At 38.2% G+C, this 24,834-nt stretch overlaps 1 protein-coding gene across 5 annotated transcripts in view; it reads right to left on the bottom strand.

The window, feature by feature from the left end:
* Positions 1-21,121, bottom strand: part of gbf1 (golgi brefeldin A resistant guanine nucleotide exchange factor 1) — a 66,932-nt gene extending 45,811 nt beyond the window's left edge. For 4 of the 5 annotated variants that reach the window (XM_036574080.1, XM_036574082.1, XM_036574084.1 and 1 more), the window contains exons 1-3: positions 20,832-21,121; positions 19,151-19,253; positions 15,559-15,625 (exon numbers count right to left, since the gene is read on the bottom strand). In XM_036574080.1, coding sequence (XP_036429973.1) covers positions 15,559-15,625; positions 19,151-19,246 — 163 coding nt within the window. In that variant the 5' untranslated portion in view covers positions 19,247-19,253; positions 20,832-21,121. The remainder of the gene's footprint in view (positions 1-15,558; positions 15,626-19,150; positions 19,254-20,831) is intronic. The other variant, XM_036574081.1, reaches the window with a different exon arrangement.
* Positions 21,122-24,834: the final 3,713 nt, after the last annotated feature.

Raw genomic sequence — 24,834 nt, 5'->3', positions numbered from 1 at the left:
CTACAACCAATGTTAAATATAGCACGTTAAAGAAGACGTCTCAATAATTATACGGCAGGCTAGGAGTTTATTGGGCAGGTTTTGTAGTTCTTAAGAGAGGTCATGTATTAAATTACAGGTAGTCTATGGAGCATCAATGTGTGATTATGTGAAGCTAGTTGGGGTCACGGTTAGGACTTAAAGGGCCAGCAGGTTACATCTGACCCCTGACAAATTAGTGCAGCCACAATGTGCAGCTAAATGCATCCCTAAAAGCTAAAAGGGTTAACATTCAGACATAATCACTGAGACTTTGGCTAATAAGCACAAGACCAAAATGCATGACTCAAATTCCCAATAAGTACAAGAACTTGAAGACCATGCAAAATCAAATCAACATAACCCTTATATTAAAATTCATTATGACTAAACACAGGGTGGTTTGCTCTGCTCTTCAATAATTTTTTTCTCTGGAGGTAACAATTGTGTGTTGCATCACTATTTTAAGAACAGACATATACATCTCTGCTGTTGAGTATGGATGAATCTGTGCTCTGAGCTCTGGATTAGTCTGACCTATACTGGACTAAACAGTAACAGTGCAGTCTACTGGTTCAAAGATCCAGCTTGCTGTGACCTCATCCCCCACCCCTTAAAGAGCAAGACACACTGTCACGCAGTAAGTGTTCCCAGGTCATAAATTCAGGGTCAGGATTTCATCACTTAGCCACTGCCACCACTGCCAGTTTAACAGGAATTTTTACAGTTTAAAACCAACATGGGCTTATGTGCATAACTGAGATGGCTAGAGTTTGCACAGAGCATACTGGAGTTGCTCAAAGGGGAAGGTGAGGCATGCCAGTACACAACACATCATAACAACATCAAACACCAGAACAGAAAAACACTCATAAAAACTTAATCAATTAATACAGACTACTACATTCCATTAAGAAGAACTCTAAAATTTGTCATGCTCAAAAGTGAAAAACAGTAATGTAATTATTTTGTAAAATAAACCTAATTAATCAATCAAGATCTCTTAAGAGATCCGTCAAAATATGATATATGACGAACAACTTCAAAACTCAGCCAAGATCTTTAAACAACAGGAAAGAATTAAAACCCCTTTGTGTTGGCTGGCATGACACCACACGAGGCAATAAAAAAGTACGAGCAACCGTTGAGGGAGGGGGTTGGCGCGGCAGCATATCGGCAGGTCTATTTTGCTTTCAGAGCAGTCATCGCCTCCTTGTTGTCCTGGGTTGTTAGCATGTCCCCTCGTCAGCTGTGGGGGCCACCTCCCAGCCAGTCTCGCTCCCCTGTCAGCATACCGGCTTTTGTCAAAATTTGTAATCGGCGGCGCTGATCCCATTCTATTTAAGAAAGGCTCGTCAACAGGTTTAAAAGACTGGCCTCGCGTCACCTCTCTCGATTGAATATTTATGCGCTCCCTGAATGGCTGGCAGTTGTTTAATCATCTGAGAGCGCCTGTTCCTCCTCCATACCCCTGACGCCAACAAGAAAGTTCTGACCCATGTCACCTTTACAATGGCGCTCTGCTTCAAACCCAGCTGTTGCCCAAAAATAGGAGCTGCTTTTTTAATGCCAGGCCACCACTTGAATGTTATTGCCTTTGCCAGAGTTCTGTTCTATGCCGACTGTGGGGGTTTACAGGGAGGCGGAGGCTTGAAGGCTTTTGAGTGTACAGGCCAATTTACTGAAGTGTAATTAGGAGTGAACTGGACATGTTCAATGAAATGATGAGCACAGAGCCAATAGTGCTTAAGCTCTTGAAACACTGGTGCTAAAAGAATATCTTGCCTTCTTACAAAAAGTTTGCCAACTGTCAGTTCTTTGATTGTGAAATGTCAAGTTACTTTTATTTAATTTTCATCAAATATCTTGCATGTCAATTCTCCCTTGACTATCAGGACAACAACAAAACGAAGAACGAAAAGACCCATCATTCGTCTCTCCACAAACAGAATGACTTTAGAAGAAATGTTGGTAGCACATTTTAGATTCGTAATCAGCGGATAATGAAAAGGTAACATTATGTTAAGTTTTATTTACGTAAAAACTACATGCTAATTTTCTATTTGTCACTAAAAAATAAGTTAGTAATTGCAGTGGTGTTGGGCCAGTGATAAAAAGGTAAAATTGTGGTAACATATTGTACCAATCTAAGAATTTCTTTTTTTTATTATTTTAATTAAACAAACAATAAGATAAAAATGATAAACATGTGTAAAGATATAGATGATGTGGTTTGAGTTCTGAACTAATTTCTGAGCCTTCTGCCAGAGCTTTATAACAGAGTAACAGTGTGTTAACAGATAACACAAAACGAAAGTAAAGTTGCATTCACCAGGCCTAATTCTGTGTAATTTCAGTATATTTACCTCATCTGTTCCCAAGTAATTACACTTGTCTGTAGGTAGGTCTACATGTAAAAGTCATACAACAACCATGCATGATTATAATAATGAAAAATCATATCACTATGCCTGTATCAAAAAAAAAAAATTATTGCAGCATTTTAAAGAAACTGTTCATCATCAGGTTACACTAGTGACACATTCTGAAGTAACTGGCACTCTAGAATATCTTATCTAAGCTGGTTTGTTTTTTTATAATGAAGTGCTTGAAATCGCAATCTGCAGCTGTATTATCCACAAAAAAAATAAGTGTTCATTATTGACAGATGTTCAGTATTAACAGGATTGGATCTGTGAACAAAAAAATAGATTGGGACATCTTAACTACTGAATTAAAGCAGACAGTGCACTTTGAAATCAAATGATCAATACAACTATGAAAACTCATTTGTATGTGAACATTACAGTTCTGTCATCCAAAACAGAGAAGCTAAAAATAGTGGTGGATAAACTACAACAAATGTACCACATTGAAAGCAAAAATCCACAAGTGATAAGACAGACAACTGTTTTGTCCATCTTCTCTAAGAGAAAATGTGATGCACAGCAATGTGAGAAAATCAAATATACATGTGCAAAATCATAGAGATCAACATAGTGGACAACAATGGCTTTCCAGAGCTACTGAGAAACACTAAGCCAAAGCTAGCTAAGGTCATGACATTTCTGTTTGTTTTAACTTGGGCCAGTAATGAGTGGTAAACAGAATGTGTTTAATATGGTTTTGGGCCGTTTACTTCAAATACACTCTGATGCCTGGCACATCTATCAGTACAATGTCCCACAGTCCGTTCAACAAACACCTTTTATCGCCTTGATGCATTAATATAGAATTCAGTTGGTGCGTTGACTCATGTGTGTGCATACATCAAGTATTTTGCAATGGCACAGAATGTAGGTCATCCACTTAGCATTTTGATTTGGATGTTTGTTTTATAAGTCACATTTTGATGAGTTGTGTCCTTGGTTTTAAGCTGGCCAGCAAATGGTTAATTACAGATTAAATCACAAGTGGTTATCAGTGAAAAGAACGTCAAAATTTGCAGGCTGAGTGAAGCCCAAACAGGCTACATGACACACTTTCTAAATAAAATATCCCCTAAGAATACTGATATTTCATTTGCGACCCATACAAAAACAGTGAAGAAGAACTTTCCTTAGTTTTGACATGATAACAGCATTGTTTGAATTTTACGTGCCAATAAGACTGTCAGTCTGTGTGTATATGTACGTGTGTGTACAAAAGAGAGTGTAAGAGTGGTGAACCAAGACTAACAGTTGGACTTGAATGCACACAACAATGCCTATCTAATTGGATATGTGTATTAGAATGTTCGTGGTCACAGGGCCCTTATGGGGCATGAAATAACAAGCAGCTGTGTGCAGGGTGTGTGCGCGTGTGTGTAGAGAGAGGTTTATTAGCTCTGTCCATAAAGGCAGTCTGGGATTCACACTAGGACGCCCTAGGCTTAAGAACTGAACGCCACACAAGCAAGGCACTGCCTCTGCAATACTAATATTAGCCCTTATTTCTGCAAACCCCCAACTCGTCTCCATTCCCCATCTGTCCAGGCTTAGCCTACGATTGGTCTCTGGATTCTCAACACAACCTTTGTGCACTATAGAGCTCCTTACTGTGTGTAGAAATGCATGGAATTGCTGATGTAACTTTACATCAAGGATTTGTCCATAAAAAAAGAATTATCATTACATCTTTCCTCTCACAGGACTCCTCAGCTGTTCTTTTCACTTTCTTGACTAGATGCAGCACACAACATTTGATTTCCACCTTGTGTAGGTACAGGTTGACTACCACCTGACCAAAGTTTCACAGATGCTACTGCTATAATTACGCTCCTTGTATTTTACGTATCCTGATAGTCTTTTGTAGCATTCATGTGAGCACATAATCAGCAGAGAAGACCAGAAGTGTTCCTGAAATGACCAAGTGACAATGTATCGCTTATTGCAAATTGAAAACATGAGACAAATATTTCAATAATATTATAATAATATAATATAATACAAATATTGTAATCTTACATTTAGCAAACAAAAGGAAGAAAATAGAAGACATAAGAAAGGTATACAAGAAATAATAAACATAATATTTTAAAATAAATAGAATACACTACTTGTAATGCCTCACCCAACTGTAACCCATCAAAGACATTAGACTTGACAGTCTCACCAGAAAGAAGTATGGAAAACAACATTTCTAGGTATGGTATGACTATTATAAGTGGTCCTCTCAAAGTAATACTTTTACATTAAATACAGAAAAAGATGGGAGGAGCGAGAGAGAAACAAACTAGAGACAAAAAAGCTGACCCAAGTATCTTAACTTGGCACCTGACTGATTTACTGGGATTAGGTTCTACAGAAGACACTGCATATCATGACAGACATACACACATTATCATGATGATTAATTAAATAGAAGATTGGGCCAAGAGGTGCCAAAACGTACATCAACATACTGCTACTATATATAATGATTGTATAAAGATTAGGAGCCCCAAAACCCCTTCTCTAAATTTATTGCAGCTCTGGTTAAACATAGCAAACTGCTCCTTTGTGCATTGAAAGCCAACATTTGGCACATCCAAAAAATGCCAGTACCTGGTCATCTTGAAAATCTCTCGAAATCTCAAAAATGTTAGCTGTCCCGTCAAAGTGTCACCATGCAGCATTTGGAGGCTTTCTTTTTTTTTTTAAGAGTGGAGCCCCAGAGGGATGGATGGGAGAAGACCGAGGTGTTGAAATGGCTAAAAACCAACCTTAATACCCATGCTTTACGAACGTCCTCAGTTCTCAGAGTGGCATTAGAAACAATGGCCTCTTCTCCAGCAAGAGTAAAAAGAGCAAGGACCTTTCACAAGTCAGACTGTTCCGAGTACTGATTCAATTACCGCCTCATAAGAATTAGCTTAACAGAACATTACAGAGTGACCTTACTCCATAACAAAACACTAAATCCTCCTGTAAGTTTATGGGGGACATACCTCATTATGCAGTTAGACCCACTGCAAAATAGGCTGCAATATAGAAAAGATAGTGTGGTCCTATTTACTGCTGCACATTTAATTGAACTTGACTGGAGAATATTTATTTACATGAGACTGATATTAATTCAGAAAGCAGAAAGTAATTAAGCAGCTCTGTTTGCTTAAAATCATTTGCTGTGTTGATGAGGGATTACAACAGACCTCACAACAAAAGCTGAGGGTAACTTGAGGAAATCTGCATATCTCAGCTGCTCTCTACATGAGAAGCTTGACTATTTTGAGAGCAAGGTAAACTGCAACACACAAATCAATTTTTCCTGCATTCAATTACTCCTGTATGGTAAGACTAATAAAATAAAATAGGGTAATGCATTAACATGTTATCAATAGATATACCACAATAGAAAAATGTGTGAGAAATTCATACATACATGCATGCATACATAAATAAATAAATAGTGCTGGAAAGTATTTTGGGGGTCTATTTCTGAAGACTTGTATTCAAGCATTTTCTCTTACCAGCCTCTGTAAGATTAACATTCTTCTTTCACAATATTTCTTTGCTTCCACAATAAGCTTGCAATATTAACACATTCTTTGTCTGACAGTACATCATAGACAATTCAACCCCTCGTGAAAAGTGTTTCTGGCTTAATACTATAGCAGGAATATGGATGCTCCAATAAAATCTGCAACACAAGTGCTTTGGGACTGTTTAGGGACCCTATGAGTGGAGCGTGCAAGAGTTTTAACCTTGCAGCAAGCACACGTCTCTCTACCTTCTCCGTTCTTGCCCTCTGTTCCCATCAGCACATCCGGACCTCCCACCATCTCCCAAAACTCCTCACACTCTCACACTCTCCTCTCCTGCTAGCCTTCCCCAGACCCAATCCATGATTAATGGTTGTGCTGGGCCTCTCTATGCACTCAGCACATTGTCGAGAGGCTCTGAAACAGGACAACAGTTGCATCCCCTCCTCACACCAGGCCTAAGCCCCGCCTGTCAGTCCCCGGTTAGTGCACTGTTAACTGGCCAGATTTACAGCTACTAACCAGGGCTGGGTGGCTGCCTGGCACAGAGGGGACAAACATTCATCATTACGAATGACAGAGTGTTTTACTATCGCAGCACAGAGACCACGGTGAGCTAGTCTCTAGAGTGACACTAACACACTCTGCATGGGTGATAAACTTACAAGAGGGACCGACCACTCAGATAGTCCTCTGGCTTAACAGAGGAGAGTATACAAAGTCATGAATGGCTCATGGAACAACGTGCCTACTTAAGAAACATTACACTCGTAGAATTACTCACAGGACTGATTTTAGCAACTTGTGTATACTTAGGAACATCGATATAGGAATTCTGAGGCGATATCAATATTATTATAGAATTTTCATGTACATATATGCATATGAATGAACATTTATAAAATGTAGAAATTGGGACCGCATCTAACTGGATCAGCATTAGAGAAAAATGTAACATTTATTTCTGTAGGATTTCAAATGCAGAAAAATGAATAAAATGCACATATTGTAGCACAGTAATCCAATGTCTCAAACATTCTGCTCTTACATAGTATAATAAATACATCTACAACACCCGTCAGATTTAACAATTATCTGCAAGTACAGATACGATTCTGTTATTATAGTGCATCCCTACTTACGATGTATTTTAGTTATAAATAACCACTACAACTTGTTAATTCTAATTAATGTTTATTTCCAAATCACTATCCTTACATGAAAGATCTCATAGTAAATCACTATTAGCCTATCAGACACTTTTACAGCATAATTACTCATTCCCTATCTATATGGATGCTTTACCATACTATACTACATTACACTATACTAACCTTTTACCCAAGAGCATCAATGGAGTGCAACTGCTTTCAAGCTTGCCTTCACTTCCATACATAAGTACAGATGAAAGGGCTGGAGAGTAGCATGGAACAGTTGAGAATCACACTGTAATGGAAACCCTGGACTCCAATTTTGTATCAATGGAAAGGAGGCCTCTCTCCTCAGGGGACAGCAGTTGTAAATTCTTTCTAATCAAACTCTTGCTAGTTAATAGGTCAAGGCCTCAATCTCATCTGTATAGTATTTATAGTACTAGAGTCCTTAGTTAAAAAAAAAAAAAATCTTAAACCCTCATCTTAACATAGTGGATAATGATAATTCTCAGGGTTTTACATGCTTGTCAGTGTAACTGCCACAAGAGACACGTTGATTGTGGGTAAATATAAAGTACAGGATTAGTTCGGATGTGAATCAGTATGTTAAATCAACAAGAAAGTTTTTCATTAAAAACCTCACCTCACATAGCCCTCTGAAGTGTCAGTTAGAAGTTGGAGTTATGTTCCTATGCTCAATTTTTAATCAATAAAGTAAAATATAACTGCTCCAGTGTTCAGAAGCATATATGTTTAAAATGGTTTGTTTTAAAGTTACACACACATGCACACAAATCTGTCAGGTAATGTCAGTGGTAATATTTTGATTTCAAGTCAGTTAGGAGTGCAAACTGATCAATAAAACTGAAAGAAGATTTTTTTTTTAAAACCAATATTGATGACTCAAATGAACACTGATAACGAGCTAATAATTAGAGACGTTTTGGGTTACAGCGTCAAATTCTAAGTAACTCAACAATAGGGAAAAAAATTTAGATGGTTTCTCCATCAGGGAACTCAATATGAGTCACCCTTCGTTAAATATATCGCAGCATTACAGACTGAAACTATCATATGATGGTTGCATGTAAATGCATATTAAATGTGCCGTGCTTGAACAAATTACCTTTGAATGAATAGAACTAATGAACAAAAGGTAACTACCCGAATCCAAAAGCACGAACAACTATGATGCTTTAGTGCTACAATGTTTAAATTTATTAAGAGTGAGAGTTTCTGCTGTTTATTTGAGTTCAAGAAGGGTGATCACTGAAAACTGAAAGTCACAGATGTCAATAAATCACATTTTAACTAAAACTATTGGAGTATAAAATTAAAATCTAAAACATAGACTATAAAAACTATAAAACTATTGACAGATGTTATCAGTTAACAGAATTTTCAGGACCTTAAAAGCGATATCCGTAACAGCCACAAAGTGTTCACATCTGTTGCACCCAAGTCTGAACCCACAAGTCTTGTCTCGTTTTAAATAATATCAATATTTGATTTTCTAAAAAAAAGTAGTTCCACAGAAAACTGATACATTTAGTTTTTGTTTATACTCTTAGAAAAAATAAAGAAACAATGTTATTTAGAAAGTGAGCGGATTAAAAAAAATGAATAAAAAGAAATTATGACCTTACATTTCAAAGTTAGACTGAATTGAAATTATTTTTAATCGTTACAACCCATAAGCTAAGTAAGTACTGAGCACTAAAAGGCGTAAAAAGATACATTAATTATTCACTACTTTTGCAAAAATAAAAGACATACCATGTGATTTCATTAGGCTTCATTGTAGGCAACAGTTAAGTGACATACAGGAGGACATTTCCCACAAAGATGATTTATCATGAAAATAGAAACCATTTACTTGCTAAGCTCTGTTTCCTACTGACTAAAGAAGTAAACTGATACCATGCAGTCACTTTACAGTTCCTTATGGTTACATAAACTCAACTGACCTCTTCAAAGGATTCACCCAAGGGCATTTCTCCCCAGCAAATGCCACCATGAGTAAACATATTTGCATACGTGTCTGACTGATCTGAGTTACGGGTCTTCGTCTTACTCTGTGTTTGCCAAAGCGCGTTCTTGTCATTCATTTGGGTCAGATATGTGCGCAGATATCAAATAGCAAAGGAGCAGAAGAGAGCAGAAGGCCTCCAGAGTGCAGGGTATACCCACATACTGAGTGAAGCCCTCACTCAGGCACAGCTGTGAGCCTAAGACAGCTCACACTTGACCTTGAGCTCCACTAAAGAGTGAGAGACAGAACAAGTCTGCCAAGAGCAACTTCAGATCACAAACTACAACATGGTATGTCCCACCCTGGGAAAGGACACTAGGACAGAGATTGGGAATATGACAGAATAGGTTCTGATCTTGTTTTATTCCCATAAGCATTTAAAATGCTTTAATTTGAATTAACACCAGTTGAAATCTGTAATAATGCTTTCTTGACCATCAAAAGGACAAGGGCTGACTTTCATGTATGGAAAACAGAGACGGTATTGCATACACTCTGAGGTTGAAAGTAGTCAGCTGTTCACTGGCGCCCAAGGGCACATGCAGCGCTTTGAATATGAAAAGCACAGATAAAAGGAGAGCCGACTAATTTGATCAATCAAGAGGACCTTACTAAGTGATCTCTGCGCTGTCCTTTGTTCAGGGGACAAGGAGATAATTATTATGAAAGGTCAAACGGTCAGTGATGAAAAGTATCACCATGATGTGCACTCTACAGTGCAATTACAATGCTATCAGTCATGAGGTCCAGGCGATTCTAGTCAATTAGGGGTGTGCTTGTGAATTTTGTTAGTGTTAAAAAAACAGGTAAGGAAATGAAGGTGGGGTAAAAGGTTAAAAGAAAGCTGTCAATCAGACGAAGCTCTCAGGTAGTCTTCAAACCTGTATTTGTATGAATAAAAATGAGGGGATTTAGCCCTTCAGCTTCCTCTGCAGACTTGTCAAAAATCTGACCTTCAATGTAGCAGAGGGGGAGGAGGAGACACCAGAAAGATTTAAAGATTTAACAGGCTAAGGCTGAGGCTGGCTGCTGAATAAAAAGAGGAGAACGAAATAATGTGAGCCAAGAACAGACTTACATCTTTGTGTCAATCAATATACCACTTTCAACCCCCCAACCCTCTTCAGCGGTGTACTATTCAGGCATAGAACAAAAAAAAAAATCAACTTGACACCGAATCTGAATCGACTGTTTGTCCATGTCTCAAATCCTGAATTTCCTTGCAAATGCATGGGATCTTCAGAGCAGTCCTACTCTGGCCTGGACATCTGACACAAGTATCACAAAATAAATATATAAATAGATAATAATAAAAAATGTTTTCAGAAACAAATCCGTTCCCAAATTAATTCAGAAGTTGCTAATAGTCATTATGGCTAACATCTACCTGGGTAAAGAACACGTACGCCCTTTGGCCAAACAAGTAAAAACATGTCAAAACACGTAAATTCTTGAAGCAGTTTAAAAAAGTTGATAACTGCCTTTTTTATTAATGAGAGAAGCTCAAATTCTAAATTCAAGTAAAGCAGACTTTTAACACAACTGATATTCTAGGAAAGTGAGCTGCTGTTCAGCATCTCGCAATTAACAGGACCAAGTTTGGATGAACTATTGGCTCCGCCAATAGGATGGAAGGTAGGATGGAAAGAGTGGCGACAAACACACAAGCAACGTTCAAGATCCATTACTGTATAGGCTACTCTTTGTTTCAGAAATGCAGTTCCTGTTCCAGAAGTGGAAGAAGAGACAACACTTCCTTTCCCAGAACAATCCATCTCCCAACCTGACAAGTCCCTCTGCTATATTTACCCAACCAAAGCTGCAGATGATATACTTACAGCTGCATACTGCCGCCGCATGGCACATGCTCCTGCCAATCATAAGGCTAGCACAGAGGAAGGAGAACAGAACCTTTACCAATGCGGAGAAAGTGGTCAGAAAACCACTGGGACTAATCCACGTTTCCTTTGGCAGAGACTTTTGTTGTTGGAGGAGGTAAAAAAGCCACTGTGTGAATGGAATTAATGGACTTTCAGCAGACAGCTGGGCCACTATGACCTACCTGATACCAGTCACAAGACTCAAACAACTGACTACAATTGACAGAGAACATACTAATAAGATTAGCTTAGCATAGTCATCTTCATTTCATTTTAAAAAGCAAAGACAAGTTCAGTCCACCCAGAGAATGGCTGGTTTAACAGCGAAAGGGTAGTATCCTGCCCAGACACACAACCAAAAGAGTTAAAATAGCTAGCTCAACAGACATTCAGCAGCAGTCTTTACAACAAAAACATATAATTAGAAGGTAAGATAGGCACTCTCTGGGGTTTAGGCTTGTTACATGATATGCATTTTTTCAGGTTCTCCTCCCAAAAAATGCTCTCAGATAAAACTACACATGCAGAATCAAACAGACATGTGAAGTCCTTAGGGAAACCACTACAACTTTCCTACCTCGAGGGAAACTATGAACCAGCAAATGTAACTTGGTGTATGAGCGCTAACTTGGCAGTGGAAGGGGGTTGGGGGATTCAGGGAGAAAAACCATGGCAGATTCCTCCCAGGCCCCAGACACAGCCGCTGCTGTCCATCTAACGCTACTCCCGAGAGAGAGCAAGAGAGCGAGAGAGCGAGTGAACTTTCTATGCACACACTCAACATCCCACAGAGTCATTCCATCTCTTTAACTCTCTCATTACTTCTTTCTTACAGTTACTTGGGATGGAGACATTATGACCAGTAATCAAGATGGGCCAGGGATGTCCCATTAACCATCAACTATCATACACTTTCAAGAGTAATTCCAGAAAATTGATCAGCATGGGCAAACTGTAAAGTTTGTTACACAGCATGTTAAATCAGAAACTGTAGATGGCACTGTATTGACATGGCAAACTTATTCAAATTAAACATACAGTATAGAGGCCACCACTAACTACAGCTTGAGGTCACTGAACCCTCAGGACCAGCACTGAAATTCAGTCCAGGAGGACCAGAGCTCAACTTTAAACAAACTAACCTCTATAGAACTGACTTTCCTCCGTAACAGATTTCAGATAGCAGGTGTCTAGTTGAGAGGTTATGGGAACTCAATCAGAGCACTCAGACAAGAAAGCAAAGCTGACCATCGAATAAATTCTCTTTGACAAAAAAAAATATTGGATTTGGCTGTGGAATCTGGTGGATTACGTTCACATCGTAAGCATCATCCTTTATAGCAGGGCGTTACTGGGTAACCAATGAAGAACCATTCCATTAACTTTAGGCTTCTTATAAACTGCATTTCTTTTCATAAGAGCCTTAACAAACTCCTTTGGTGTCCAGCCCATGTACCTCAGATTTTTAGTGGAGTTCCGAATCAATCCATCCACAGATATTTTCTAATGACATTGCTACATTGGGTTGCACCCGAAACGTTGAGAAAGACTTATACAAAGCCTTGATGAGGAGGACCAAGCCCACTCTGTCTCCAGTCACTACTGACAGAGAGAATGTAAAAGTGGTGAGGACTTAGGACCTTGGGGTACATTTGGACAACAGACTTCAAAGGGCTACCAGTACAGAGGCAGTGTGTACAGGCTACTCCAACAGGTCTTACTGTTGTTGCTAGTGCAACAGTTTATGTGATAGCACTTTGGGACAACAGCGGTAACAATGGTGATGCCGATAGACTCAATAAAATGATTAAGAAGACTGTGGTAGAAAGGACACAAACATGTTGCTGTCATGGACAAGAACACCCATCTTCTGCATGTCATTCTGGCTAAAGAGAAGAACATCGCCAGTAAGACAGATAAAACAGCTCTGTATCAAGGAGCACTGTATAGGGGTTGCTCCCCCAGAGCTTGAAAACAAACAAACAAACCCAATATTTTAATGTAAACTCTAACACAACGTTTCAAAACCAGTAGGAACAAAACTGAAAACCAGTTAATTCTGTTCCTTTTACATAGACTGGAAGGAATTAAAACTGTAAGAAAGTTAATGGCATAAATATAACTATATATGTATGAGGAATTACCAGATTCATCCAAGTATGATCAGTTGCTCTACAATTCTGTGTAAATGACAGCACAGAAAGACATGATCAGTAGCAATCTGCATGTAAAGAAAGTATAAAGTAGTTTTTTTTTGTCAAAATAGCTGTAGTACTTATTATTATTATTATTATTATTATTAAACAAATTTAAATATAGGAGATTATTTGTTTAATGATCACAGAAATTATTTTTAATTATTTAGGATTTTTTTTAAACTAACAAAGCCTGCACAAAACATTTGCCCAAATGCAGGTGGCAACAAAAACAAGCTACAACACAAATATAAGGCTTATATGTAAATGTTTACCAAGATGTTCAACAAGATTACAGCAGCCCCCTACAACTACAAGGAAAGTCAGGTCAATTTGCTCTATAGTTAATAAGCCTAAAGTTTACTAGAAGATTCTTTTCAGATATGAGCATCTGTGCATATTTTTAAAATGCAAATGCAGACACTTTCTGTCCTTATTCATACAAGAAGGACAAGGGTAGACCCAAACTGCTTCTGTCAACTACTGCTTCTGCCTTAGCTTTAATCGAAAAGACTGAGACAGATAGAAAATTTGAGGCTTTGCACTTCTTGGACAGAGAGGCTAACATAGGCAGAGCTGCTGCTCAGTCACTCCTGTCACAACCGTCACTTTATTTTCATTTAGAATTTTCTAATAAATAGTTTGCAAAGATCCTGACTGTAGTATCATCATGAGGTCTCAGTTTCACTCAGTCAGCTTTAGTCTGCTGCATTACATCTTTCCTGTTTTTACAAAATAAGATCCTGAAATCAGCCAATTCAAATACAACCTATTGATTTGATTTGTTTGGAATCAAAATTAGCCAATTTCAAATGGAACCTCCATATTAAGAGAGATTGGGGAGAGTCTACCTACTGACAAAATCTAAAACTGAGAAAAATAAAGCTAAAAATAAAGCAAAAATGAGAAAAAAAAAAACTGTGTCTATCTTTAAATGGCAAGTCAAGCACTACAAATAAACAGAACACAGCATATTCTCATAACTGCTTAAATCAACCTGCACATATTTACAGAAAAGCTTTCATTCATGCGTAAACTGTCAACATAATGTATTTTGATTTTCCTCTTTAAAAATTGTTTGGGCAGGATTTCTACCTCCAGCGGATTCATACATTTATAAATATGTATCTGTGAATGCCAAATCAGTGATTTACTATGATATTTTGATTTGTTCGCACTAGTAGTAGAAAATATGTTATGTTCATCAGCCACCTTCCTGAATCCATATGCTCTGACAGGTCTAAGTTTTAATAAAAACTATATGCTTATTACATACCACATTTAAAAAAATAGAGTGCAAACTGGATGTAGTCAGAGGACAATTAGGGACCATTTCACAAAACTATAATTTGAGAACCCTTCCAGTCAAATTCCCTTTCAAACCCCAGAGTACTGCCCCTTCTCACCAATGAATTTATAGTAAGAGAGATTTTTCATTATATTAAATAGAAGAACACTTGCACAAGACTGCATAACATTTGCTTTGGCAGTCCTGTTCATTATGAGGCATTTAGATAACCAAATGAACAAACACTGACATAGTTTCTATGGGACCTACTAAAATCATGAGGTGGAGTAAAAAGTCCAACAATAAGACACTGAGAAGATAATATTGACTAACTTGAAAATGCCATCCCTTTTCTCAATGGATATTTTGCACAGCTGATTAAATACGCTTTTAACACTGGTGTAGAGGGGAGTTGAAGTGGGTAATTTGGCAAAAATATAATGTCATGATACTTCAAGACAGTTACCTGATATGCGATATGCACTGCAATATTTAGTTTTTCAGAGGTTTGATAAGTTGGTACAGAACAAAAAGCCCCAGCGGTGACACATTTAAAAATTACTGTCAAAAACTACGAGGACAGTGATATTTATTCAGTGTTTCACATACTGCACTGCACTATACCACTTAAACAGTACTAATCATATTCTCTTCGTAAGAGAACACACAGTTGTTTACATACCATGACGACATCCATTATATGCTCAGAAAACCATATTGTCACATAATGTGACAAAATTTATCAGGAAAATTATATATATATATTTTATTGCCCACCACTAGATGGGAAGCAGATGTCTGCATGCTAAATAGGTAGGTGTATGCTTAACTCAGTCCTACCTGAGAAAAGCACCATCAGTACTGGCCTTTCCCCAACAGTGACTCAAATTGCTTAGACACAAAGGCACTACTTTCAGCACATACAACAACATAGTATACCTAGTACACTGACATTACGTGGCCAGGGGACTACATTTCATATAAATGTTCTGTAGCATGACAAAAAAAAATTAAATTTCAATTGAAAATCTTGTATGCGAGTGTGCTTACCTTTGATATTATTGAGGACATCCTTCAGTTGACTGAAGCTATTGAGAAGAGGATCTTGTTCTTCATCCTGGGGGGAAAAAGAGCATAATCAGTCTTTTTTTTGTAATACATTAAACAATGACTGCCAATCCTACAATGTATAGTAAAAAATGATAAAAACTGATAAAAAGTGCTCAGGATTTTTTTTTGTGGTTAATTAGCTCAAATCTCATACTGATAACATGAGAGAATTCTAACTTTTTTAGAAGCAAATTCAGTATAACAAAACAAAAAGCCAATAAACAAATCCATGTGCTTCACAATTACTGACATCCCTAAAGATTATTATGAACAAAAGGTAACCGAAGCATATTTCACTTTAAGTCCACCTGAGTGTTCAGGTACTCTTATGCAGTATTGCATGACTTCTTGCTGTACTGGGGTATAAATTATGGGGGAAACAGTGATCACATTCTCTTAGTCATTCATAAAACATGGGAAAGATCAGGAAATTCCTAAAGGAAACGAGACAAAAGCATGATGACCTTTATAAATCAGGCAATAGCTATAAAAAAAATAAATAAATAGTTACATGCCTGAAAATGTCTGTATTCACTAACAGGACAATGCTTAAGATGATCTGAGGTTGAACTCCCTGGAAGAGGAGTTTTCCTTGAAACACAGTGTGCATCTTTTGCCCAGACGCACAGTAATGTGGATGGTTAGAGAGGCAAAAATTTCTCCAAGGATCACAGGGGGATAGGTTTCAATGTCTCCAAAACTACGAACAAGTGACACATTCATGCCATGAGGGCTGTTGTTCCTCCAAAGGCTCTACAAACCTTGTTAGGATGCATGGCATCTCAGACTCCAAGAAGTACCAGGAGATTTTAAATGGAAATTTGTCTGCCACTGCCAAAAAGCTAAAACTGGGTCATGGTTGAAACTTCCACAAGGACAATGATCCAAAACATACATCCAAACCCACACACAAATGTGAAAAATTCAAAAACAGTGTAAAAATATATAAAAATCCAAATCCACTCAAAAGTGGTACAGTGGCCACAGAACCAATCTTTTAACAAAGCCATCCCAGTCCCTTGACCTAAAATCCACTGAAAACATGCAGGTTGACCTGAGATCAAAAGAGGGAACCTAGGAACATGGAGGAGCTGGAAAGATTGTGTTGAGGAGTGGTATCAGATTATTTGCTCTTTACTCTCCAGTCTTATCAAGCCTTACAGGAGAATACTCATTGCTTTTATGCTGGCAAAGAGAGGATGCATAAAGTACTAGATACAGGGAGCTAATATTATGACAAATATTGTTTTGTTAAACATTTAAAAAGGGTTTATTTTACAATGGTTAATTTGCTAATACTAAGGCCCAGTCCCATTTCCCATTTAGCCCTACTCCTTGTTTTCAAGCGTTACCTTGCCCCTTGGAACTGAGTTACAAGGGGTAGTGGCCGACATTTCACCCTACGTGATGGGACAACCCTCAAATAAAAATGAACACTACTTCATTAACACACTACTAGCGGTGCTCTGTAGGCAACCCTGCCAGTCTGCAGTGATAGCAGAGGTGCGGTAAAGTTCAGCAACCTCGCTGTTGGTCTTTAGTTAATTTTAGGGAATCACAGGCCTTCAAAGTCGGGGGATGCAACAATTATTTATTATCTGAAAAACCTCTGTTTGGAGGGCCATGCAGGCCTAACACTTCGCCCTTGGCCAAGTTAATGCTAGGGGGCCGGGGTTTGTGCTAACAGAACAACGTAATTGAGCCCAAAGTCAATTCACTTGAATATATAACCCCTCGCCATGCAAAAATGGTCTAATCCATTTTTGCATATCCAGTCAAGACAAGCCAATGGAATTATTTGCTGACAATGACGTCAGAGTGAGGCAGGCAGGAAAACATCAACAAATCACTACAATCTTTTATTAGCATTATGGCTGATGCCTCTACTGATGTCAGCACAAGAGACCTTGAAGGGGTAATGGTGAGGTTCTTAAAGGATGGAGAGCCAATAAACATATTTTTGGCTGTGGAGGAGCTGTAGCACAGTACTGTTGTTATGAAGGCTCCTTATTTACAGCAAAAAGAAAATAAGTGAAAGTATACTGTGATAACATACACCCATTTCAAGTAAAAAAAATCTTAACTAAATAGCTTAGCTCATGTGGGCTTATTTATATTTGAATAACAGCTTAAAATACAAAGATTTGTTCGGGACAGTGAACTTTCAGGTCACTTGGCCGACTGGGCAAAAAAAAGTTAATGTTGAACCCACTAATGAAGCCACTAATTATGCAGCTGATTGTAGAATCTGTGTGCAACAACTAATTTTATGTATATAGTCTGAATCACGTCAGGAAATACACTCACCAAACACTTTATTAAGAACGTTATACTAACACTGGGTAGGGCCTCTCTTTGCTCTCAAAACAGCCTCAATGCTTTGAGACATGGATTCCACAAGACAGGGGAAATATTCCTTCAAGATTCTAGTCCATACTGACATGATGAAATGAAAACATTTTCCACACCATTACACCACCTCCATCAGCCTGGATTTCTGACAGAAGACAGGCTGGATCCATTGATTCATATTGTTTGCACCTAATTTTGACTCTACCATCTGTGTGTCTCAATCCAGGTTCTGGTTTTCAGTTGTCCAATTTGGTGAGTCTGTACTCGTAGCAGCCTCAGCTTTCTGCTCTTGGCTGACAGAAGCAGAACCCGACATGTTCTTCTGCTGTTGTAGCCCATCCTCCTCAAGGTTCAACGTGTTTGCATTCTGAGATGCTTTTCTGCTCACCACAGCTGTACAGAGTGGTTATCTGAGTTACCGCAGCCTTTCTGTCAGCTCTAATCGGTCTGGCCCTTTTCCATTGACCTCTCATCAACAAGGTGTTTCTGTCCGCAGAACTGCTGCTCACTAGATGTTTTTCTTGCATCATTCTAAAGAAACTATTGAGGATGTTGTGCATGAAAAGCCCAGGGGATCAGCAATTATGGAAATACTCAAACTAGCCTGGCGGCAACAACAATTATGCCACGATCAAAATCAATGAGATCACATTTTTCCCCATTCTGATGGTTGATGTGAACAATACCTGAAGCTGTTGGCCCATAGCTGCATGACCTTATACACTGGCAATGGGTTAATTAGATAACTACGTGAAAAAGTGGGTGTACAGGTGTTCCTAATAAAGTGTTCAGTGAGCGTAAATTAAACCTAATGTTTAATCATTTTACAATGTCACTGGGAATTTTTCCTTTCAAGAAATTTCAAAAAAAGAATCACAACAGACAGGATAATGTAGTCCACGACTAACCTTTTGTGACTTTCCCTTATTTTGACCATACTCGCTAAAAATATAAATGCTTTCGTACCTTTCAGTCACAGCTTCTGTTTAAAATGCTGTAAAGTGAGCAGGCTGACCTGAATAAGTGCTAAATGATACATTAGCATAGCTAAGAGATAGCATAGTAGGATCAAAGTGAATCTCTTTGCTTATCTTTTTCTAAAAACTGACCAGGAATATTGCATAATTTGCATAAACAGAGTTTCTTCGATCAAAGTTTTCAACAATACAAAACAACTTACCAGCGGTGTATGGGTACTCCATCTGGAGTTTCTCTTGATAGCACCAACTACAGTTGAAATCTCTCCTTGAACAATGTATATATTTTTGTCCACCATAATGAACCTAGAGATAAAAAATAATAATATAGTTAAGAATGAAGCTATACATAAATGCAAGATATATAAATCTAAATTTCATACTCGTACACCTTTATGTCACATTGCAACACAGCATCAGCTGAGAAACCTGCCATTTTCACATCACAACAAGATGAGGGATTTTGGGTCAAGGTCTAACTTTCACGATATGGTTGTATGTCAAACCAAACCACACCAGTGGATCATTTTAACCTAAAGGAAGCACACATTTGCATAATCCCTCCATAAGAGGATAACAAAACAATGGAAACACACTGTGGATGGGAAACTGCACAAGTCTACGTACTGTACAAGATGAAACAGATGTGGCTCACTAAAAAAGTATTTGCTTTAAAGATTCATTCATGTCTACAGACATTTTCATGTATACACCCATCAGATATAACATTATGACAACCTCCTCGTTTCTACGCTCATTGTCCATTTTTTTTTAGCTCCACTTAATATATAGGTGAACTTTGTAGTTCTACAATTACAGCCTGTAGTCCATCTGTTTCTCTGCATACTTTGTTAGCCCCCTTTTACCCGGTTCTTCAGTGGTCAGGACCCCCATGGACCCTCACAGAGCAGGTTTTTGGGTGGTGGATCATTCTCAGCACTGCAGTAACACTGATGTGGTGGTGGTGTGTTAGTGTGTGTTGCGCTGGTCTGAGTGGATCAGATACAGCAGTGCTACTGTGTCTGATCCACCAAACCACACCAGTACTACTACAATCACTAAGGCACATGAAGAGGTTATAGAAAGGTATTCATTCCCATTAAAGTCTACACCATAGCCTAGAGGTATGTCAATAAATCCTGCTGTTTAAGAGAACATCGTCTACTTCAGCATCTCCTTATCTGAAATCAGCGTTATATAAGACAACGTTTTAGCAGTGTTCCTGGAAAGCTGGCTGTGTTTTTCTCTAAGTAGAAGGCAGATGACATGAGTGTACTGAGAACGTAGCAACGTAAGCATAATCACCCATCAAGCTATCAATGCATCTCTTCTGATGAGCAATACAAGAAAATGTAAAGACCGTAAACGACAAGAGAACAAATATCACAATCTCATGAAGACAAATTATGCAAGAAAACAGTCGGGAGCACTTAAACGGACTGCTTTTACATAGACTGGCACATTGCCGGCTGGCGAGGTATGTTAGCTTGAACTCTTGCAAATGAAGTTCAGCTAGCTAGCTAGCTAACTAGCTCAGCAGGCCTACTTTGACAGCTGACAAATGTAAGGAGAACCAAGTCTAGTCAGCTTTCCTGGACCTTGTACCAGTTGTTCTCACGTTTAATAAGGCGAAGGGTGAATTCACCATGCTCATTAGAACAGTTTATTTGCTGTAACAGCGCTGTTACAGCTTCAGAGACTTCATTCTAGCTTGCTAGCTAAGTATAGCCAGCTGGCTAGCTAGTCGGCATCAGAAGCCATGCAGCAGAGTAACGTGAAGTTGCTGCGGTTTTTCCAGTAAAAACTCCTACGACTGAATCTGTACACCAAACAAGTAGTTGTATAACTACACGAAGCTGTCAGTTTGGACACAAAACCCCATACCTGTACGGAGGCGAATCCAAAATGGCGTTCAGGACGTTTTCCACTGATGTGGCTGGCTAGCTAAACAGCTAGCAGGCTACCAAACTGATAGAGACTGAATGTAAATGTTTTCTTGCCACAATGCACATGAAAGAAATGACACCAGATTATCCCAATAAATAAAGTCTCACACTTCAAGTAATTTCACGTCATGCCCGGCTTTCTTAGCCCTGTTGCTGGTTGTAAATAATCTCACTCTGTTTAGCGAGAGGCAGTAACAGTAAACTTACTGACGTGGAAAAGCCCGGAGCGCGAACTAACCTGATGAGTTCATCTGAAATGACACACAGTCCAGCCAATCGTGTGCACGGATTTCTCCCCTTCAGCCGAGAACATCATTATTTAAAACGCAATATTCGAGCAATTACGTTTTCTGAGAACGAATATGTGTGGCTTTAAGAGTCAAGCCGAGAAAGTTTAATACATGACTTTACTGGAAACTGTGCTGCATTTATGCATTTGTTGGTGCAAATGTAAGGGCGGGCCGACTACAAAATCCCAGGGAACCTAGCCAAGGTTGGTTGAACGACATTTATGACGAAATGCGCTACAGTAGTGCGTCATCATTGTTTTCCTTTCACATGTGACATAAGTGGCTAGTGAATTGGTCAGTTCACTGCCCCTTAGATTGCTGATTAAAGCGATAGTGGCATGATTAGAGGTAAAGGAGTTCTAAAATCCTGCGTGCTCTGCGCTGAGAGTTCTTCTCTGTTCTCAACGCACAACGCAAATTCGGCGCACTTGGTGTGATGCAGCAGCGAGGACTCTTCACGCTAATGTTGTCCACTCAGGGCCATTTCTGAACGTTTGAGGGCCCTAAGTGACACCCAGCAACATATTCTTTTGTATGCAAGAATAAAGAAAGTTGATCTTATTGATTAAGAAACAGCCTAAGAAAATATCTGGGCTCATTGTGCTTTTTGACAAATAACATAAAATATTAAAAAAATAATAATAATAAAAATAAAAACATACATACTACAGGCCAATCCCATTTCTTATCTTTACCCCTACCCCTTGTTTTTGAGTGTCACTTTACCTTAGTGGTTGAAATCTTCCCCTACAAAATTGGGACAACCCTCAAATAAAGAAGAACATTCATTCATTAACAGGCTACTAGCGGTGCTCTGTAGGCAACCCTGCCAGTCTGCAGTGGTAGCAGAGGAGGGTAAAGTTCAGCAACCTCGCTGGGCTTTAGTTAAATTTAAGGAATCATAGGCCTTCAATATTAATCATTGCCTACCTCTGATTCTTTGGTGATATGAAGCTAAAGTCAGCTATTTGCCAGCTTCTTGTTCAAATTTTCCCGTCCCACCTTAAACAGTGCAACAGTTCTGATGCCTGAGGAGCCAGAATGGAACTGCTGAACCATTTAAGGTGGAACGGGAAATTTAGCTAGCTAATTACTGAGACATAAGCATACCATTAGCAAAAGGACCGCAACACAATGAAACAACATTAAAATAAAATAATACACTGGTTATCATAATTTTTTAATGAAGAAAACACAATTCCTGGTTTCTTTGGTCGCTCACACAGCCATCTTGCCACTTTTTTTTTCTCATAACACTCCATTTGGAGCGTGCCTCTGAAAAACCTCCCTTTACAAGGCCATGTAGCCCTAAGACTTCACCCAACCCCTCTACCTCAACAAAAATCGGGACACCCTACCCCTAAGCGTGATCCCGCAAAACAGAGGGGTAAGAGCTAAGTGGTAGGGGCAAGGGCTGAAATAGTATGGGGCCTAAGCAATTGCTTATACCGCATATAGAAAAACCATGTATACACTAGTATATACAATTCAGACAAGTGACTAAATGAAATGATACACCTGAATAAAATAGTGGAGAAACATAACAACTGCCAATCCTTTCTAAGCATTTTTAAGATTGTACAAGCAATTAACATCCTGTCTTGCCCTGTGGAGTGTATAAAAATGCTGACCTCTGTTTTGGAATAAGATGGCAAGAGGAACAGATCTAAAGGACTTTGAAAGAGATTTGTGGTTTGAGTTTTGCTTAAGTATGCACTTTTGTGATGTATTTCCAAATGAAATAGAAAGAAACTTCACATCACTTTATGACCATAGGATTTTCTCTGTTACTTATAAGATCAGTATCACAGACTGTCATATTTTTCTGGAACTGGTAATTGTGGATCTCCTCAAGATGTTAAGGCTCTTTCCAGTTACATCTGTTATGTTTAATGCATCGAACTGTGGGGCATACAGTCATGTGCAAAGTATGAACACCCTGCTCAAATGACGTTTTGTTGATTTTCTAAGTGAAAAGTTAACACATCCTGTACAAAGAATGCACTTAAATATGGCATTGTTCTGCATTTTTGTGCACAATTTGCTGAGTTTAACAATTTATGTTAGATTTTTCCCCAACATATTAAATCCAGCAAATAAACATTAATTGTTCATGTACAGAAGTGTGTTCTCTGTAGAAGGTGTGTTAACTTATCTTCACTTAGAAAATGAACAAAACCTGTCATTTGCCCAGGAGCATTCTGCATACAACTGTACACATAGCCCAATACCGCTACGATGCAGTATTCTGGATAAGGTACACTCTCGTCCCAAATTGCAGTGTAAAGCAGGAGTAGCTACTCACACCTGAAAAAGAAAACACAGTGGGTGCTAATGTTGCTGGAACTATCTAGCCACTGGAAAAAGTAGTTGAATTTACATGTGTACATCAGTTCCACAGATATGAAATATGTTACAGCTCAAATTATTTAAGTTAATTAAGCACTTACACATGATTCTGTTGATGTAACATATTGTGTTCATGTAGAGCCAATGTATACATTTGAATGAAGTAAAGTTAAAGCAATTTTTCCAGTATCCAAACTGAATTAAGAGCTACACATTTAATTGCAAACTTGTTTTAAAACTGTTTTTTATTTGTGAGATCAGCATCACAGAAGGTCACTGATGGCTTTAGAACTGAGAAGATTGTCTTTATTCTCCAGCTTCTCACAGAGAGGTTTAACCACATTCCAATGGGGCCATTATTAAGCCTTCAAAAACCCAGATAAATCTCCTTTTTGAAAACAGGAAACTCAAAGCATATCTTTGAGTATTTTATGTTTATTCAGAACATTTTGAATAACAGTAATATGAATAACCACTTAATAACTTGCCTTTAAATGTCTTAACTAAAAACATCATAAGCTTGCATTTTACTGAGTATTTCTTCAATTTTTTCTCTTGGTTACATCTGCACTGGAAGCAGAAAGTGTGCAAAAAATTAAATATCACAGGATATATGAAGACTTTTATATGACAATATATTTGAAGACATTTGTATGCTACATGATATGTATCATAGTAGTTTTTCTAAACTTTTGCAAAGCAGTTAAAATGGCAAAATACACCAGCAGAATAGTGGTGCCACATTTAAAAATAGTTATGAGTACAAAACATTCTGGTGCTTGTGGAACAAAATCTCATCTCTCCAAAATGTTAATTTTAGAGGAGAAAGAAAAACATTCTTAATTTTATTGCATGTCAATGTAAAACACATTTTTTTCCAAGTAAAGGAATGAAGAATTCATCATGAAAACTCTGTGTGATGTTGTTACTCAAAACATGTTGGCATGCAAATATACTGTGGGTTTTGTGATTTTGAAAAGAAGGTTAATTGTGTTTTTGAAGATCAATATGGTTTTCAGTGCAGTGAGAAGCGACTAAAGCATTAAAGCTATCTGTAAGATATTGTTATGCATAGTTACAAATGATCTCAAACAACAGTTTCAAGATCTGTGTTCAATAACAAGGTAATTATTCTTTATGTATGTAGTGGCATTGCCGTCTCTATAACAAAAGGACGGAAAAGCAGAGGTCTTTAAAGAACCCATGGTGCATTTGGTTATTAATTTAATATCTCTCAGTATCCTGCAGTGGTTTTATAATCTATTAGTTCTGAACACACAGTTCTAGCCTGTCAAATGTCAT

This window comes from Colossoma macropomum, unplaced genomic scaffold (genome assembly GCF_904425465.1).
Source record: "Colossoma macropomum unplaced genomic scaffold, Colossoma_macropomum, whole genome shotgun sequence".
Classification (NCBI taxonomy): domain Eukaryota; kingdom Metazoa; phylum Chordata; class Actinopteri; order Characiformes; family Serrasalmidae; genus Colossoma; species Colossoma macropomum.
Note: the sequence above shows the minus strand (reverse complement) of the source record. Positions and strands in the feature narration are given on the sequence as shown.